We start from the raw sequence: 17,864 nt of genomic DNA, 5'->3' as shown, positions 1-17,864 counted from the left end.
TACAATATCATAGCTAATCATGTTGGCATTTGACATGTAGGTTAATCTGAAATTATGTACAAAACCTCAGCCAGACATGCTAGCACATATAACCGTGTTTAATTTCTTCAAATTCATATTTAAATTTTCTTTGACTCTGAGGTCCAGGCAGTTGTTGTCCAGCCTGCCAGCATCCATAAATGTGACACTTTTTCCATCAACTGTCATTAAGAATAGTTCACTTACCTGGTTAATAAACTAAAAATAACTAACTGTAGCGACCTACTACTGAGGGGCTCTGTGAAGAAGAATGAAAGAGAAAATACACAACTGATAAAGAAGTGCACAAAGGCTATGCAAATAAGGACAATGGAATTAAAGTGCATCTGTAAATCAGTCATACCACAGTGTTCACAGCTTCTATTTACAAGACATGCGTGCTGTGCAACAAGCATTAAACAGCCTTGCAAAGATACCTAAAAAGTAATTTTTCTTAAGAACTTATTTTTTTCTATAATCATATTCATGGCCCAACAAGCTGGTGAAATGTAAAAACTTAAAATCACATGCTTACCATTTCATAAAATTGAACTTGTTGCTGTAGATACAGCTGCATCACAGTGTTGTAGTCATAGATTCGGTTACTATGAAAATGATTCATTTCAGCTACAAATGACATAAAATATAGACAGACAGGGCAAGAAATCAAAAGACAGCTATTATTACATTACAAACAGACCCAACAAAACAGCAGTGGTTTGCAAGTTTTTAATAACACACCTCTGTAATGATTTAAAAAAAAAACTGAAAAAACAGTGTATTGTTTTACCCAGTGCTCTTATACTTTTTTTTTTTTTGTTTAAAAAATTTAGTATGCGTACGAGTACGAGTGAACAAAAGGAAGTCGTACACGTTACAATTACTTAAAATCAATTCAATATTATAACAGAAGCATGGAATTTGTCACGTGGAGCATCTCACAAGTGTTTATTCTTGCAGTGTTCTATACTTAACTAGATGGTTAGAGGTGAACTATGTGAAATTATGCTTATCAAAATTCAGGATTTCCATCATCTGCCTTCACTAAAAAACAGCTACCTGTTATAAAAAGAACTCGGATTACTTCATGATCAGCATTTAGGTTTCCTAAGAACTTTACTTAATGCATCTGTGAATGGACTCGATCCTTGTAAGAGATTTAATTTATCCTATATCATCTTGAAAACCACAAAAGCAATACATGAAATGAATCTGAATTTCTTGATCAATCAATTAATCATAACAATCTAAGTCAGCTGCTGTGTTTTCCAATGAAGAGGAGAAGGGACACCACAGACATATTACTTATCATACTATTACTAAAGCTGATGCCCTTCAGTCCCTAGGAATTCTAACCACTTTGATACAACATTTCTACAGTAAAACCATTTTCCTCTAGTTTCAAGCTTTTTTCTGTTTCCACAGGACTGGCCTCTGCTGCTTGCACTCAGTTGATCCATTCATTCTGTGTGGATGAGAGATGGGAACTCCTGGGCTAGGCAACAGCTCTATGGCCCATTAATTCCTGACCAAGTAGCTCAACTGGTCCATGTATTCCACAGGTTCATAAGGGCTTAATAGGCTAACAACCATAAGGGCCTTTTTAAGCCTGGCCATGCACCCCAAATCTCCAAGTTCTGATACCACTTATGAGTGCAAACAGGGGCTTGGGAGATGAAACATTTAGAAGCAGGGGGGTCTGGGAGATGAACCATTTACAGGTTGCCCGTGTCCATTAGAGACATACGTGCTAAGCCAGGGATGAATTTCCTGTTCCCCATCCAATTTACACTTGAATTGAGTTAGGGAGGAACTCTGCTTCCTATGGATGGGGAGCTTGTTCTAGAGACGGAGTAGTCTCTGGGATACATACCTGTTTCTCCAGCAGGTAGAATTTATATCACAAGCAAGTTTACGTCTTTAGAATTGGTAATTCTGGTGCTGTCTGTCTTGCAGATATGCAAAAGGTCCATCATGGTGGTGTCTGACAATGCCCTGTATGCCAGACAAAGATCTCCCCTCAACAGCCTTATGAGACAGAATAGAGGAATAGGGCCTTGAGGCGGTCTGCATAGGGCATTTTACTTACACCCTGTAGTCTTTTAGTGAGGAGCCTCTTTGGAGGTTCCATATTTGGATATGGCTGGTTAGGTACATATCAAAGGGGGCACTGTAATCAATGACATGTCTGATGAATGTTGAAAATGTCCAATATAGTGGAACAATGACTTCCCTGGACCTAGATGCCATATTTTTGTTTGCAAGTCACGCAACACAGAATGATTTCCTCATTATTGTAGACACATGATGGTCAAAGGCTAAATTACTGTCTATGTGTGTCCCTATGTCCTTGACTACTGGGTCAGCTCTAACAGATGGGTTGTCAATATGATAGTTACCAGGGTGGATGACTTCCTGAAGGATATGATTATGCATTTATTGGCATTTAGTTTACATCCATGGCTCTGACACCAGTTGTTTGTCTGTGTCACTCCTTCCTGAAGAACACTTGTGACAGTGTGGGATTCAATGACAGCTCTAAATTTGCAATAATCTGCAAATTTAGTCAGCCAAAGACATTGGCCTTGACTTCAGACAAGTAAATGCCAAAAAGAAGAGGCCCAAGGACCGATCCCTGAGGGACTCCACTTGTGACTGGCCTCTTTCTAGAGGTGGACTCCCCAATTCTAACTTCCTGGGTCCTGCCTGTGAGCCATTTGGCTGTCCACTGGATGACATGCAAGTTTGTACCTAACCTCTTCAGTTAGTCAACAATGCCCACGTCGGGTATTGTGTCAAATGCCTTGGCCAAGTCAAGGTTGGCAGTGCAAACCATTCTGCCCTCATCCATTTCTTTGGTGACCTTCTCAAAGAAGTCCACCAGGCTGAGGAGACATGACTTGCCCTTGATGAAACCAAACTGGGTTGGGTCCAATATCTGGAGGTTTGCTGTATCATTATTGATCATTTCCATGACAATTTTTTCCATGGCTTCACATACAAGTCTAGTGAGAGTTATGGGTCTGTAGCTTCCAGGGTCTGTAGATGGGCCACCTTTATGCAGAGGTATGACTGTTGCTGTTCTCCATTTTTGAGGCAAAAAGCCTATTTGGTGGTTACAGTTAAACAACAATTCCAGACAACCTGATAGGTCATGTTTCATGCTGTTCAGAAGGCATCTTGGGATACTGTCTGGGCCCACTGATGCAGTGTTCTTGGTCTTAGAGACAGCATTAAGGACCTATTCCCTAGTGACAGCAGGGGGTGTGATATTTGATGGTATTTCCCGAAGGAAGGTTGAAGGGGAGAGAGGAGTAAAGTTGGAGCTGAATTTGTCAATCAGTAGGTTTGCTATATCTTCTGGCTCAGTATAAGTGGCTTCATTAATAATGAGCTCTGCACACAATTGTGTATTGCCTTTGAGTTTGCAGACATAGCTAAAGAATGCCTTGTGGTTGTCCTTAGCTTGGGGGGCCAAATTTGGCTTTGGTAGACTTATTTGTCCTCTCTGTTGTTTGTTTAGTTTGGTGAGAGTGCTTTAGTCCTGCTGGGTGCTGCATCTCCTAATTTTTGCCATGATTTTCTTCCTTCTGTTATACAGCTGACTGAATTTGTGATTCCACCAGGATGGTGTGTTTTTTTAGTTAGTTCTGTACTTCTTCCCGTGGGTACAGCTGCCTCTATGCAGCTATTAACATGCTTATATAGGGTTTCTGTGAATAGTTCTGCATAGGCAGCGTGTTCTCAGGGTTTATGGGGGCTTGACAGTTTGCCAGGTTATCACTCAACTGCAGGAAGTTAGATTTGGAATAATTCTTGAATATTCCAGGGTTAGCTGGGGGTCCATGATTTAATTTTACTTCAAAGGAGACCATTTTGTACCAGGGAAGACATTACCCTAGGGGGTGTTCAGCACTTTTCCATACTAGCGAGGAGCACAACGAGTATGGCTGCACCCGTTTTGTGTATTGACAATCTGGTCGAGGGAGTTTGCATTTACAAAACCAGGAATCTCTGTGTAACCATGTCGATCCTATAAGTCTTTGCAGTGCAAGGAGCTTTACCTGCTCTATGTACTACCAATTACAGAAAGAAATGTAGGAGCACACAGTGTTGTTTTAGCACTATCAGACAAACAGCAGAGCATAATTCTCAACGTCTACGCTTACAAATTACTGACAAATCCAAAAATAATGAGGGACAAAATTAAAATCTAGGACAGATTTCAAATACCGCTCTTATTCATTTTTTTTTAAACTAGAAACATCTTTATTAAATTATCATGCATGACACAGGCAATCTTACATTTATATAAATGAAAATAAACCATACTGATATAATGTCATTTGCAAATATTGTACATTACGAACCATGCTGACAACTGTAGCTGCAAACATTATGCATAACTTGCATCTAGTCATCGTCAGTCAGCCATTACATAGCTCATTCAATTACTGCCTTCTTTTAAACCTTCTTCCTCCTCTGCATGTATTGATCCCACAGTTTCCATTTTTTCCTATGTAACTTCCACCTACCCTTTTCTAAAGGAACCAGTTCCAGTTTTATCTGTTCTAGTAAAGTTTGTTTAGACTTTTTCATTTTCTAGTTTTTTTTTTTTTGCAGTCATCATAATCAAACTCAGCAAGGGCTTACAATATATATCTAGGCAATTCGGATTCTGTATCATAGCTCAAAAAAAATAATTTCCTTAGTTACACCAATTTGCTCACCCAGCATCTCCGACATAGCAGTCTACAGGGAATATTTAAAAGTCTGCCAACTCATTACAATCTCAGAAAATATATTCACAGTTACCTCTTTCTTCACCATCACACCTCCAACATTTGCTGTCTACCTGAAGAAAAATTCTTTGGAGTCTGCTTGGAGTATAAAAGTACCTATGTAAACACTTCCAAGCAAATATCCTAAAACTTCTACACTTGGCTGCATATTTGGGAGATATACATATGTCCCACCATTGTTTCTATTGCTCTTATTAACTTAAGAAATAAATAGAACAGGTTTTGCATCGATATTCATTCTTTGAATAGCAAGTAAACTCTAATGTCTGGCATTTTTTGATTGACTGCAGTAGATGTAATAGTCAGTGACTTATCAGAAAATCAAAACATTTATGAGGGACAGGGCAAAACTATGAAACAAACTTGGAGAGAGTTGACAGGCATGGACAGTGAGCAGGAATGAAGCTGTTTTACCTTCTGCTGCTGTACTTTGCCAGCTATCTCTGTCCACTTTTAGACCCTAGCACGAGACCTGAATGAAACTGTGTTTATGTTAAACACCTTAAGTAGTGTTACTAGGGAAGCCATTACCAAATCTTTTTCTCGATATCAATAATCTCCATCCTCTGTGCACAATTTTATTAGTGTATCAAAAACTGTTGTCAGTGCACTCATGCGGTTTTCGATTTCCAGACCATTACAGTGAAAGATAACAGAGTAAAGAATACAAATCTACTAAATTAAACCAACACTAATAATGACTTGTGGGACAGTAATACTAAACACCACAAAACCTCCCAAGACCTAACTATTAACATACATCTTTTTAAAAATACTACTTGAAAAAGTAGTGAAAACAATTACATTTTCTCTAGCAGCAGCAAAGTGTTAATCTCTGCAATTAATGAATGCTGAAAAGAGCAATCTGAAGACAGGATGATGAGACTGTTATGGATAAACTGTGCTTGGAATTACATGAGACATGTAACTACTGTTAACCTTCCCCAAAGACCCTGAATCAGAGGCCCACTAAGGGACCTTGATGCCTATACAACTTGTATAAAGGGTTGGGGAAGGCACTGGTAGAGGATATTTTACTCTTGCCTTTTGCTCTTGTTTTACTGCAAGGCTTTATTACTTAATTTTTTTTTCTTAGAAGTTCTACGCAAGTGCAAATAAACCCATCTTTCTGTTGCATTTCTCACTCAAATTGAGTTAAATCTAGCTAAACTGTGGGAAGAGCTGAGAAATATTTTTATTTAGGTTAAAGAAACTGCATCAAAGTTTCATTAAGACTACTTGTAGGTAAGGCTGATTTGTGAGAATTTTTGATTTTTTGGCTTATATTTTCCAAAAGTACATGGTTCCCATTTTTATGCTCTTATTTTATCACAATGTTGTTTTATTTTAATTTCAATTATGTTTTTCTTGGAGTTTTCAAAGTTCCAGGTTAGGGCCAGGAAGTGTTGGACTGTTCATCTCAATGGGACTAACTGTATCTGAATTGTGGAACTGTGGAATAAGCAGAGAAATAGTACTTTCACTGAGGGTAAGGTGACAGGTCAAGATTTAATTAAAATAGTTGCCAAGTAAAACTGCTTTTTGATGATTTTTGTTTATCCATAACTCCATCCACCCTGTCACTGCTGTGTTCTTTAGCTGCACATCCCTTATATTAATATGACTTTAGAAGCCCTTCCCACTTTTATCACATCTGCTTGTATTAGTGATCAGTACAAGATGATAGAGGGAAGGCCATGGCCTTGGTCATCCCATTAAACTTCTGGTTATCTTCCCTATGAACTTTTCAGTCACTAACTGCATCTTTCAATATATGTAACTTTAAATACTTTTCCAGCTGATTTTTAAAATCTTAGAAATTAAAATTTGTGATCCAAGAATGGGTCAAGAAAAGGAATGGGACACGCTGGAGAAAGTTTGGGAAAGATCTGTTAGATGCTTAAGATGTAGAGCAGCTGTTTTGATTATGGGGCTTAGAGACGGCACAGAATGTGGAGTCTGCAGGTGAATGGGGGTGTAGAGACAGCATAGAATGTGGAATCAGCAGGTGAATGGGGGTGTAGAGACAGTATAGAATTGGAATCTGTGGGTGAATGGGGATGTAGAGACAGCACAGAACTGGAGTCTGAAGGTGAATGGGTGTGTAGAGACAGCACAGAATATGGAGTCTGAAGGTGAATGGGGGTGTACAGACAGCATAGAATTGGAGTCTGCAGGTGAATGGGGGAGCTTCATCACTTAATATGGAAGCCAGAAGTGTTAGTGTATGAGCTAGTCAGGCATGAAAGGATTGAGAAGGACTAGAAAGGAGGTCTGCAGAACGGGGGAGTGAGAAAAGCTGGGGGAAGGCAGTGAATAAGAGTACATAGACAAGGGATGTCAGTAGTACAGCAAGTGAGAAGGCACACAGGAAAGGAAAATGTGGAAAATTCAGCCATGAAGGGTGGAAAAAGAAGGAAGAAGCCAGGATTAAAGGGCAAATGCAAAGTGTAAAGATAAGTGATAAGAGGGGCACAGTGGCAGAGGTAGCCAGAGACAAACACTGCAAGGTGAGCAGAAGGAAAGTGGAAGGGGGGGCACACTGCTAAATGGGGGAGAGAAAATGGTGATGATAAATGTGTCATCATCCCCTTTTGGAAAAACTTGGTTCCCATGAATTACCACATTGATGTCCACTGAATACAGAAGGTGTTATAAGAGATCTGGGAACACAGGTTGACAGCAACCTCTCTTTTGATCACCACATTGCCACTGTCGTCAGGAATGTCCTTCTATGTGGCACATCTCATTACTAAGGGTTTTGCATCCAGGAAGAAAGAGGTCATCGTCTCCCTCTATTCTTCCCTCATTAGGCCAATCATAGAGTACAATGTCCCATTTGGCATGTGCCTCACTAGACACCTGCAACAATTGGAGAGGCCGCAAAAGTACCTCAAAAGAGGATACAAGGCCTTAAACACTTGTCCTATATGGACAGACTCAAAAAACCTCCAACTATTCTCTGTCTCATATCGCCTACTTAGAGGCGATCTCTGCTTGACTTACAAAGCCATGTCTGACCCAGCTCTGTCAGAAATGCTACATCTAAAGAAATCCCAATCCCTCCGCACCACAAGCTCCAGAGACCTCAACCTCATTTCTACAATCAACAGAATGTATTGGAGGGACAAGTTCATAACTCAGAGACTGCCCATGCTATGGAATAGACTTCCCATACATGTCAAGCAGAGCACCTCGCTGACCCTCTTCAAGAGAAATCTTGATGAGTGGATGGGAAATAAAAAATTCACCCAGGGATCACTCCAGTGGCTCTACTTGACAGAGGCACTGGGAACCAAGGTCGGATGGCACAATGCCTGGGTAATCCTATGGCTAGGCTTGTAAAGGCCCCAGGGCCATCAGCCTAGTACACACCTATGAGCCTATGATGCCTTTTATGAAGAGCATAGGAGGTATGGAGAAAAACTTGTACACACCAGAGGCAGAAGGGCTACCAGCAGAGACACTGAGAAAGACAAAGAATAGTGAAAGTGAAGACATGGAAATGCTACAGACTGGAGGGGCACTGGCAGGGGATGGGAAACGGTAGGGAGCACAGCCAGTGTTGGCATAGAGGAGAGGGTTTTGTGGTTAACACAATCACAAAAGTGATATAAAAATCTCCACAACTGAGAAAGGAGAGACCACATTTCAGTGGAACATCTCTCAGAGCGTAGACTGAGAAAAATGTAGATGATGATGACCAAACTAATCACAAAATGGGGACAACTAGACAAGTGTGGTTTTAAATGCAGGTATTAATGATCTGTGACAGCAGAGTGCAGAGATCTCAAGAGATGGGGAGAAGGTAACATTTTTAGAAGTGTTACCATTACTGTATTAACAGTTTAATAAGGAGTTCCATAATATTTCAACACGTGTTTAGAAGAGGTAAATCAGCCCAAATATCTAGGCATCATTAGTAACAAGCGAATCTAGTTTGGTGACCATGTACATTGAACAGTTATTACCTTATTTAGATAAGACGAGTGTCTTATTAAGAAGTATCACCATCAGAGATTAAAACTGTCAAGTTTATTTACATAAGACATTTATAAGTCTTCTGTTAAAATACAATTCACTTTGCTTATATACATCAGAACAACTAATACAATTAGAAACTGCACAAAGAAAATTCACAGAAAGAATTATGTGAACAAATTGAATTATAAAGCAACATCCAACCAAAAAAGACACAAGTCAGCACCAAACATCTCCTGTGGCTTATACCAAAAACATATTTATTCTATGACCGATAGCCAGCAATACATCAGTACACCAGTAAGGTTGTACCGGTTTCGGCAAAAGCCTTCTTCAGCAACCAAACTTGATAAGATAAGAAAATGCAACTAGCATTGTTTCTCCCTTATATGTGAAGTCTTGTGACGCCCTCTAGTGCACATAAAAAATATTACCATATAAATACAATAATTATCATGCTACAAACATGATTATCTAAACAAAACAAAGAACACTTATCAAGTCTGGTTGCTGAAGAAGGCTTTTGCCTTTTTGAGTTCGGTGAGTGGATTCGGACCCTGAATAGTGAATGGTTACATCTTTTCCATATTTTGGTTCGGGACATTGATATTTGACATTCTGTGGCATTTACCACATTCTTTACTTACATTACATTCAATACTTTGTATTTTCTGCATTTACCACAATCGAATTTTGAACCAAATGGTCTAGACATAAGAAACAGTGTTATTCGAACTTTTGAGTGGCAATATATTTGTCGTTTGAATTCAAGGACTCTTTTTGGTGGCGTTTTTCTAAACATGTTCGATTATACCATCGGAAGATGTTCAGGACATTTAACATTGGTCTATTAATGTTATAATACTAAGTCGCGATTGTGCATTGCTATATGTGGTCAAGACTGTGTATTTATACATGTTTCCTGTTCATCCCTTAGAGTGCTTTTTTGAATTTGGTGGGTTGGTGTGTGGTCTTTTTTTAGGTCTACCAATCCAAACAAAGTTCAATATTAGCACTCATAAGTTGCCATCAAGGCTGTATGTTTGACCGTTTGGATTCACTATTAGGGCCAGCATGCCTTTAGCTGTTTATGTTTAGTTATCCAAGGCATCCTGGCATATTTGAATGCGATTTAGAATGTCATATTTGTTTGGTTTTCATATTATGTTTCAACAATTGGATATCAAGTGAATGTTAACCATTTTTTGTGGATGCTAATGCTTATAATCTTTCCCTTTGTCAGTATTAGTTTGTATTGGGGACATGGTGGATAGATAGGGGATCTTCATTATTAGTTTGTTTTCCATAACATATATGATACTGGGCTATAGACATGATAATAAAAATATTTCATTATTTTTATATCAGCCCCATTATGATAGGGGTTGGGTCATTAAAGTTAGGACAACAAATTACCAGCTAGTCCAGTGGATTGAAAATCATTGAATAGTTTTTTGATGATTATCCAAGGTGACATACTGGGCTCCAGATATTAACATATCAGTATAGGGTAATAATTATTTGGAGTTCTTGCCTTAGCAACATTGACCAAATTAATTTTGTTCACTGTCCCAAAATTCTTTTATTTTTCTTATTTGGTTTTGGCCCATTTTGGCTAAGTAGCGGACACAAGTAGTCCAAGTGGATAGTTATAGGCCAGGAAGACATGATATATATGTTGTGTTTGCCTTTCTGGATTCCAGTTAATTGGACTTGGACCACTGTAAGGTTTGACAAACTATTTTTCCCCGGGTTTGGGGCGAATAGTTATTGGCCATCATTGTACCCATTTGGGCCAATTATGAATGCCTACAGTTAGTAAAGAGAATTATATTATATTATATATTGACTTACCAAAACTCAGGTTTTTGGACATATATTACAGCTTAAAAATAAGATTTGTAGTTTTACATTGTGGACAGCTTGTGGTTTAGTAGTTGGTTTTGGTCAATGATGGAATTGGCAACTTTTATTAAGGGTCTTTCTTCAGACTCTGAGGACTTGGGCATTTTTGGCATAGGGTCCGGTAATATTGATAATGGTTCTGGAGTTCAGGATCAAACTCAGGATTGTAGATCTGCTTTTGCTAAGTTAACCAAAAATTTGATCACCCTTGGGGAAAAAAGTTTGGCACCTCAAACTCTTTAGGGCATACCAACGGAGTAAAATAGTTCCAAGGGGATTAAGAACTAGGTTGCAGCCTATGGTTGCTGAACCAGATGAGTGCCTTTTGGCACAATGGGCAGAGGCACAACAGGTTTCTATGACCTTTATAAACATTTGGAGGGTGGGAGACTGGCCTAATGGTTAAGGTGTTTACCTTACACACACAAAGTGCAGGGTTTGATTCTCACATGGGGTAACTGGCTAGGCTTAAAATGGCCTGAAAGGGCAGGTAGCCTAGTACTAACCTATGCATTAACCTATGCATATGCATTAATATGCATTTTGACCAGTTATTATGAGAGGAAGGTGGAGGAAGAAGCTGCTCATGTTTTGGGGGGCCAGTAAAACATTTGATGAGTTTTCTACACTCTCATGTCATAAAAATTGTATTGAAAAACTTGGCAAGGATTTGTCAGAACTGGACTCTGTTGTTAGAGAGAGAAAAATTAAGAAGTTTCCCAGTGATGTTGGGGATTATGATAGGGGCAAGCCCTTTGAAATGCGTCCCAGGGTTAAATTTGTTATGCCTGTTCAAACCCCCAAGAAATCGAGAGCTTCACGGCCCAAATCTATTTTGAAAAAAAGAAATAGGGAGTCTATTATACCTGGTGAAGATTCATCATTCAATACGGATTGGGAGGGTGGCCATACTGGAGTTTCCCCTGTTCCCAAAAGGAACAATTTGGAGCAAAGTTTGGTAGGGGGAATCCCTTTAGGCAAAAGTCTCAGAGACGAGGGGGCAGGAAGAATCAAAAACACTATGGGTCTTGAGGAGATTCTTCAAAACATGACCAAATTTTAGATACTAAAGTGAACAATGTGCATAACATATCTTCTGTTAGACTGGATGAACAACAAATGGAGGTGCTAAATAAAGGATTAAGCTTTGTGCCAGGTTTCCTTGTCCAGGAGTATAATTTTTCACAAGATATTGTGAATTTTTGTCGTAGTCCTAATTTAAAATCTTTTTTTCACAACTCTGAGGGGACCAAGATGTGTTCTTCTGAATTGAGAAACTTTCGCTTCAGGTCCTCTTTGTTTAAGCCACCGATGCTACCCATTGTACAAACTTTTCAGAATGAAGTTCTTAGAGATTTGCATTTACATTTGAGTAAACAAGATATGGTGAAGGATAATTTGGACAAACAGCAAAGATTATATGTTGAAAACCTTGTTAACAACAAGAATATTGTTATCATATCTGTGGACAAGGGTGGAGCAGTGGTGGGTCAGGATTTGGTGGACTATGAAGCGGAGGGTGAGCGTCAACTTTATGATAAATCTTATCAGGAAATGGCTGTTGATCCAACTAATAAATTTAAACAGGATATTGATCACTTCCTCAATCTAGCAGAAGATGAGGGCATTATCACTAAAGAAGTCTGTTTTCATCTTAAGGTAGATCGTCCCAAAAAACAGCATATTTATTTCTTGCCCAAGATCCATAAAGATTCCAACAGACCGCCCGGTCGACCAATTGTTTCAGGCAGAGGCTCTTTAACTGAGCCCTTGTCTGAATTTCTAACTTTATATTTAAAACCATTACTAGCATTAATACGGTCCAGAATACAGGACACGACCCAATTTCTCTCCATCATATCCGACATACAATTGGAATCAGACTGGCTCTTATGCACATTAGATGTCACCTCCTTGTATACCAACATCCCCCATTGGGCAGGACTAATGGCCTTGCAATATTGGCTAGATCGAGACAATATGTACAAACCAGGTTATAATACTCTTCTAATTTGCATGGCAGAAATGGTCCTGACCCACAATATTTTCTATTTTAAAGATAGGTGCTTTTGGCAACTTCAAGGCACTGCTATGGGGGCTTCTTTTGCCCCCATTTATGCGGATCTATTTATGGCGTGCGTGGAGGAACAGTTGATATATGACACCAGTCACAATATACATATAAATGAAATGGACATTTGGAGGAGCTATCTTGATGACTGCTGGTTGGTATGGAGAGCAGATGAGGAATTCCTTTTGGAATTTTTGGAATATTTGAATTGTAATATGTTGGGTATTGAATTTAAGTTGACTTATTCTAGATCAGATATAACCTTTTTGGATATGTCAGTTAGGAGAACAGATCTGGACACTTTGGAGAGTGAAGTATTTAGGAAGTTTCCACAATTCAATACCCTACTACATGCTACAAGCTTTCACCCACAACATGTCATTAAGAATAACCCCAAGTCACAATTCCTTCGTATTAAAAGGATTTGTTCAAATTCCTCCACCTACAACCATCACAGACACAATCTAATACCTAGGTTCAAGAGTAGGGGATATCAAGTGGGTGACATCACTATGGCCAGTTGGTTTGCCGATCAACAGGATAGATCGCAGTTGTTGTCATATCGGGTTCGGGATACGTAAAAATCACAGGTACTCAGATTAATTACAACCTATGGAAGAAACACCAATAGTTTTATGAATATCATTCATAGACAATGGCATCTATTAAGATCAGATGACATCTTAAATAATTATATTGGGGATCGATGTCTGTATTCTTTTCAGAAGGGGTGGTCTTTTGGATCACTATAAAAGAGTTTATGATAAAGGTCCATGTTTAACTAAACAAATGACACTGGGTTGTTATCCATGTGGTCATTGTGTTTATTGCCCAAGAGTGCTGAAGTCCCATAGTTTTACATCTCATAATTCTCCATATGTATACAATGTCCCATTTTTTTGCCAATTGTAATACGACTTGGGTTATTTATTTAGCCCAATGTAGCTGTCAGGCTTTTTATGTTGGACAAACGTCTCGCCCATTTAAAATAAGGGTTGAGGAACACTTAAGTGACATCAAAAATAAGAAAGGTTCGAGCTCTGTATTCAAACATATGTCTAAGCATCCAACGGGATTTTTCAGTTTTATGGTCATTGACCAGATTATATTTAGGAACAAAGAGGCCCACAGATTACATGAAATGTTGACAAATAAAGAGAAAATGTGGATTATTAAATTGGGGGCTCTCTTTTCTCCTGGGTTAAATGACCAACCTTACTGGTGTACTGATGTATTGCTGGCTATCGGTCATGGAATAAATATGTTTTTGGTATAAGCCACAGGAAATGTTGGGTGCTGGCTTTTGTGACTTTTTTGGTTGGATATACTATTTAGCCGTGCACAAGCCGTTCATGCAGGTATTCTTTCGTTGGTTGGTTTATAAAGCAACATGTAATATTTGAAATTATATTCATAAACTCAAATGCTATGGAACAACTTGTTACCACTCCCACAAGAGGGGAAAACATACTGGACCTGATCATCACCAACATGGGGACTCTATGCTCCAGACCAGAAGTGTATCCCTCACTGGTAAGATCAGACCATAAACTAATCTCACTGGATATTCACATCCCGACCCCACCCCCTGCCCAGAAAACCACAGTGAAAAACTTCTCTAAAGCAAATTTCACACTCCTCAAAACTGAGGTGGAATCCTTCAAAGCCCCGGCCTGTGGAAAATATGGCCCAGACTGCAGAATCCTTTATAAACGCATTCTATGAACACCTTCAGGAATGCATGGATCATGCGATCCCATATAAAACCAAGACCCAATCCTCCAAAGGCAGACGTCCTGTCTAGTGGACCCCAGCCATAAACAAACTATACAATAGAAGGAGGAAGCTACTAAATGATAGAGCAAAATCCCAAAAAGGGAAGGCATCACTGATCAGTATTAGCAAAAACTACGGGCACTCATAAAATTGTCTAAGGCCAGCTTCGAGAGAAAATTGCACAGGACACTAAGGATAATCACAAGGCTTTCTTTAGTTATGTTAGGAACCTGGGTGGTACTTCACAGATATGCTCAAAATTAGTCCAAAATGACAAAAAATACAATGAACCCACAGACATTGCCAACATCCTAGCTGACAAGTTCAGCACAAACTTCCCCCCTTCCCACCAAAAGGGCAAATATCTATCCCAGCAGAGTGCTGCCCCCTGACATCTCAGATGCTCAGGTAAGAGCCGCCCTCTCCAAAGCAAAAACACAGCATCAATGGGACCAGGCGGTGTCCCGGGCTGCCCCTACATGAACTCAAGAAGAGCTAAACCCAAACATAAAACTACTGTTCAATCTCAGCCTTACTACAGGATATGTGCCCAAAGAGTGGCATACAGCAACAGTGGTCCCTCTCCATAAAGGTGGTGCCTCAATGGATCCTGGAAACTATCGCCCCATAAGCCTGACTAGCTTGGTCTGCAAAGCTATGGAAAGGATCATCATGGACCTCATAAATAAAGATATTGGGGACCTACAGACACTGGATCCTACCCAGTTCGGCTTTGTTAAGGGCAGATCCTGCCTCTTAAACCTGGTTGATTTCTTTGAAACAGTCACCAAGGCCACTGACGAGGGGAAGGTGGTCCACACAGCCTACCTGGATCTCGCAAAAGCCTTCGATACAATACGCCACTCGGGCATTATAGATAAGCTCACCAGCTTAAATATAAACCCCTATGTCACTACATGGATTGCAAACTGACTCAAGGACAGAACCCACATGGTTAGAATTGCTGGAGCCATGTCAGACTCCAAACCAGTTACAAGTGGTGTCCCACAAGGCTCAGTCCTGGGACCTCTCTTGTTCGGTATATATTTCTCAGAGGTACAGGCCAACACGGAAGGACCGTGGCTGACTAAGTTCGCAGATGACTGCAAACTGGGCACCATAATCAACTCTCTAGCCGACACAAGCATCCTCCAAAAGGGCCTCATAGAAACAGAACTGGTGCCAGAGCCATGGCCTCAAGCTAAATGCCAAAAAGTGTATAGTCATCCCCTTTGGCAAAAACAAAGTGCCCAGAAATTACCACATAGGTGGTAATCCATTAAGTACAGAAGAAGTAATTAAGGACCTGGGGACCCAAGTTGATATCAATCTCTCATTTGACAACCACGTGGCCAAAGTGGTTAGAAAAACATTTTATATAGCCCACCAAATCATGAAGGGATTCACATCTAGATCAGGAGAGATCATCGTGCCTCTTTACTCATCCCTCATCAGGCCCATAATTGAGTACAATGCCCCTTTTGGGATGTACCTTACCAGACACCTGCAGCAACTGGAAAGACCCCAAAAGTACCTCACCAAGAGGATCAAAGGGCTCAAACAGATGCCATATGCTGCCCGGTTAAAGAAACTCCAGCTCTACTCAGTGGCATACTGCCTGTTCAGAGGCGATCTGTGCCTGACATATAAAGCCATGTCCAACCCGGAATTAATGGACATGCTGCACCTCAGAAAATCCAAATCCCATCGAGCTATGCGCTCGAGGGACTTGAACCTCAGCATTGAAATAAATAGGACATGCTGGAGGGACAGATTCATAACCCAGAGGCTCCCTTCACTCTGGAATAAAATCCCAGTCCAGGTTAGGCAGAGTCCCTCATTGACTCTCTTCAAGAGGAATCTTGATGAGTGGATGGGAGATCGTAGGTTTACCCCGGGTATCACTTCTGTGTCACTGTTAGACAGAGGCACAGTATACTAACCTCGAAAAAGGGCATAGCAAAATAAATTTAAAATGGGTGGCGAAAGCCAAACACTTTCTGGCTAGGCTTATAAATGCCTTAGGGCAGATAGCCTAGTATGAACCTATGAACCTATAACATTGCAGATATTTTCCTGCTTAAATTATATTAATTCAATTATAGATATCACCAGGAAAAATTAGCATTGGCCTATATGGCAATTAAAAGTGAGGCACTCAAAGTTTAACCTAGAAATCTCTTCTGTTAAAACTTAAAAATAAGAATCGATCATAACAGGACTAAAATACAAGCAAATCATATATAACTCATCTGATTCCTAATATATGGAATACGCTTCAACCATTTATTTGTTGCTCAAAGAACTTGCATCTTTTCAAAAGAAATCTTGACACATGGGTGGGAATGGATGCTTATAATTCAAAACTAAGGGAGTCAGTATTCCTGGAAGGGCTTTGGGGTAAATCTGTGACACTGCCACGATGAACTTATTATTAGCTAGCATACAGAGGAAAAGGAGGATTAGGGAGTTTGACGACTGGCTGTTACAGCAGAAAAGGCACAAAGGCTTAGAACTAGTAAGAATGTGGAAAGAGACTTTGCAGAAAGACCTGCTCTGTGTAAAGGGCATACTCCATGCTGAGAAGGAACGTTGGCGCTTAGTGCTGGCTTGGAAAGGTAATTCTCAGTGATTGTAGATTTAAACCAAGATGGATGGTGAGTGGGACATGAAAGAAGCTGAAGGTGGTGTTCAGACACTAGACAGTGAAGGTAAAAAGATAAGCAGGATACAGATGAGGAACAAAGGAGGGTTACTCAAACTGTTGACTTGGTACTTCTAGTCTGCAGTGCCAGGAGTCTGGGTATAAAGACAGTACAATTGTGTACACTTACCATAAATGTAGATGTTAGAGTGTATTCACTGTTGCAGTCATTACATCTGGGTAATCTGCTGGCAGGTTGCCCTCAGTCAGCCTGATTAACAGTCTTGGGTCTTGCATCGGTTGCTGTCCCTTCTTCCATGACTTCAGGTCGTCAGGGGTATAAAACATGCAGTCGACGCCATTACATCAGTTTTTCTTGCCCCATATGTCAGGTGCCCCCCAAATGGGGAGCAAACAAAATTAAAAACACAATATATACCTCCAACCAAAAGCAAATACACCAAAAAGGCTTTTAAGCATAGTAAAAGAAAGTAGAGGTATAGTCAGAGAAAAACAGGGGGCTGGAGGGAGGGTAACCAGGACTGCAACAGTGAATACACTCGAACATCTACATTTATGGTAAGTGTACACAACTGTACTATGTTCTTCATGTTTCACTGTTGCAGTCATTACATTTGGGTAGATTCCCAAAGCTATGTTTGGGAGG

The 17,864-nt window shown here is 39.9% G+C and overlaps 1 protein-coding gene across 1 annotated transcript in view; it reads right to left on the bottom strand.

The window, feature by feature from the left end:
- Positions 1–247: 247 nt before the first annotated feature.
- SNX9 (sorting nexin 9) overlaps positions 248–17,864 on the bottom strand; it is a 1,114,799-nt gene continuing 1,097,182 nt past the window's right edge. The window contains exons 17-18 of the mRNA XM_044063919.1: positions 554–645; positions 248–277 (exon numbers count right to left, since the gene is read on the bottom strand). Of these exons, the coding sequence (XP_043919854.1) occupies positions 248–277; positions 554–645 (122 nt within the window). The remainder of the gene's footprint in view (positions 278–553; positions 646–17,864) is intronic.

This window comes from Protopterus annectens, chromosome 1.part0, assembly GCF_019279795.1.
Source record: "Protopterus annectens isolate FY-2018-M chromosome 1.part0, PAN1.0, whole genome shotgun sequence".
Classification (NCBI taxonomy): Eukaryota; Metazoa; Chordata; order Ceratodontiformes; family Protopteridae; genus Protopterus; species Protopterus annectens.
Note: the sequence above shows the minus strand (reverse complement) of the source record. Positions and strands in the feature narration are given on the sequence as shown.